Here is a 2,407-nt window from a genome sequence, read left to right on the forward strand (position 1 = left end):
AGTGTTGAGACAGTATTGGATACAATTTTTGGTTTTATTTAATAAAGAGTTATTTACGTTAAATAGTTTTCGAGATATAGCTTTTTAAAAAGCAACATATAAAAATGTTGTATAGGACGATGTATAGGAAGATCAGTAGTTAGTGAATTTATTTTGAAAAATTTATATCTCAAAAACCATTTGACGGACAGATGTCTATTAGCACTGAAATTAAAGCTAGTTTAATGAGCTATAAAGTAGTTTATGATGTTTATCTTCGTAGGAGTAATAGTTTACAATGAAATTTGCTAAAATAAATTGATTTATAGTTATTCGGAGAAATTTTCATTTGCCAAATTTATATTCATATATGAATATCATAAAAAGTACTACCCCTACGAAGATAAGTGTCATAAACTACTTTATCGTAACGTAAATTTCCTTTATTTTGAGTGTCGGCAGACATATGTGCGTCTTATGGATCTAGAGATATATTTTTTTCAAAACTCCAACATTTTATACGAACAACCATAAATTTATGAGTTTATTTTATCAAATATCATAAAAACTACTACTCCTACATAGATTAACATTATTAACTAAATCTACATCTGTACGTCCATTGGTTTCTGAAATGAAGTATTTCATAAATCAAACTTATTGTCCGAACAACTATAAATCAATTTATTTTAGCAAATATCAAGAAAACTACTATTTCTATGAAGGTAAAGTTCATAAACTTCTGTATAGTGCATTAAACTAGCTTTAATTTTAATGCTGATAGACATCTGTACGTCGCATAGTTCCTGAGATATAGATTTCTCAAAATAAATTAACTAACTACTAATCTTCCTGTAGATTTTTAAGAAATTTTGCTTTTTAAAAAGCTATATCTCAGCAAATTTACTCTTCTTTAAATAATGTTCTCTTGGATTTTCTAGTGTTGTTGGTAGTTTTTAAGAAATAGAGCTCCGAATGAAAAATTAGTGTTTTTTTAAGGTTTTTAAACAGCCCCCATTTTTTATTCCCCCTACCTATACTTGGCAGACTCATCAATTTTGGCTAGTAATTATACCTAGTTTTCATTAAAGTAATCAAAAATTGGGGTGAGATAACTGTCTTTCTCCTTCCTGGGAAAGAAAAGACAGACTAGCTTTAAAGACAGGTCAATTCGTAACATCATCAACATGCAAAGATGTTATTTCTTGGATCAAAGAAATCGGATGACAAGAGTGGCAAGATGAATGGTACATCATGAGATACAAGTTAAGAATGGTCCAACAGACAGTGAAACGTCCAATCAGAAACTTGAATCTGCTACTGAGAGATGTAATATTAACCCGACTTCGGATAGGCCAAATCACCGTTAGGCACATTCTCACTGAATGTATCGCTCAGGAACCACATCGATTCTCTTCAGATTTACAGGAGATGTTGAGAGAAGATCCCACAATAATAACAAAACTTTTTCACTTTTTAAAAATAATTAATATCTATGATCACATATAGTCTAACTCTAATTCCATCATGTATAAGTTGATGAATTATATAATATAACAATTTACTAACTACGTCAATTCTAATCGTAACATTATAAAATGTAAATTTTATAATGTATTTTTTTTATTGTAAATTGTAAATTTGTATTTTTAATTTGTTTATTTTTATTGTGTGCTTCTCTCACGCAAAATAATTGACGTTCACACTGTCTTGCCCTGTATTATTGTAAGACTTGTCAAGGTTAGTTTTAACGGTTATTACAGATATCAGTAATGAAGAAAATTCATTTACTAAATAACTGTAATTAACGTTGTTTTTTTAATTAGTCTTATGTTTCGTACATTTTAGTGTTTAATAATTAAATCTAATATTAAACCTGTACCAATACAACACATGAAGGGTCTGGGATGGAGTGCTTTGTAAGGAAGTACTGTAACTAGACCAACGGATGAACAAGGAGGTGGTAACATACAGATTGGCGAAAATGAGATTTTTGAATTCTGAAAGTCAAGGATCCGTCGAAAATTGCCATCGAAAATTTTACTTATTTCGATACCACCGATGTATAAAATGCTCAAAGCCTATGATGAAAACGGATGCTTACAATTTTATCGGTTTTTAAACTCAATAATATGATATAAATAACAAATTTATATTATTACTTATGTTTACCCATGTTCTAATGTAGATAATAACTGATTTGTTTTATTTACATTAGACAACAAGTACTGGAAAGAATCGGCTCTGGAAGATCTTTACGAAACTATAGAGTATGGACACAACATGAACATCGCTAAAAACATCATCATCTTCATCGGTGATGGAATGTGCCCAAACACAATCACTGCTTCTAGGATCTACAGCGAAGGAGAGACTGGTTACCTGGCATGGGAACTCTCATCATTAACAATCCCTGATAATGTTCCGA

At 30.2% G+C, this 2,407-nt stretch overlaps 1 protein-coding gene across 1 annotated transcript in view; it reads left to right on the plus strand.

Annotated features, from left to right (window-relative positions):
• LOC136796873 (alkaline phosphatase-like) overlaps positions 1-2,407 on the plus strand; it is a gene marked incomplete in the record, with an annotated part of 20,975 nt that overhangs the window by 5,428 nt on the left and 13,140 nt on the right. Inside the window, 1 exon segment of the mRNA XM_067051877.1 lies at positions 2,198-2,372. Within this exon segment, the coding sequence (XP_066907978.1) occupies positions 2,198-2,372 (175 nt within the window).

Source organism: Halyomorpha halys, unplaced genomic scaffold (assembly GCF_000696795.3).
Source record: "Halyomorpha halys isolate HHAL.00 unplaced genomic scaffold, Hhal_1.1 Scaffold183.1, whole genome shotgun sequence".
Classification (NCBI taxonomy): Eukaryota; Metazoa; Arthropoda; class Insecta; order Hemiptera; family Pentatomidae; genus Halyomorpha; species Halyomorpha halys.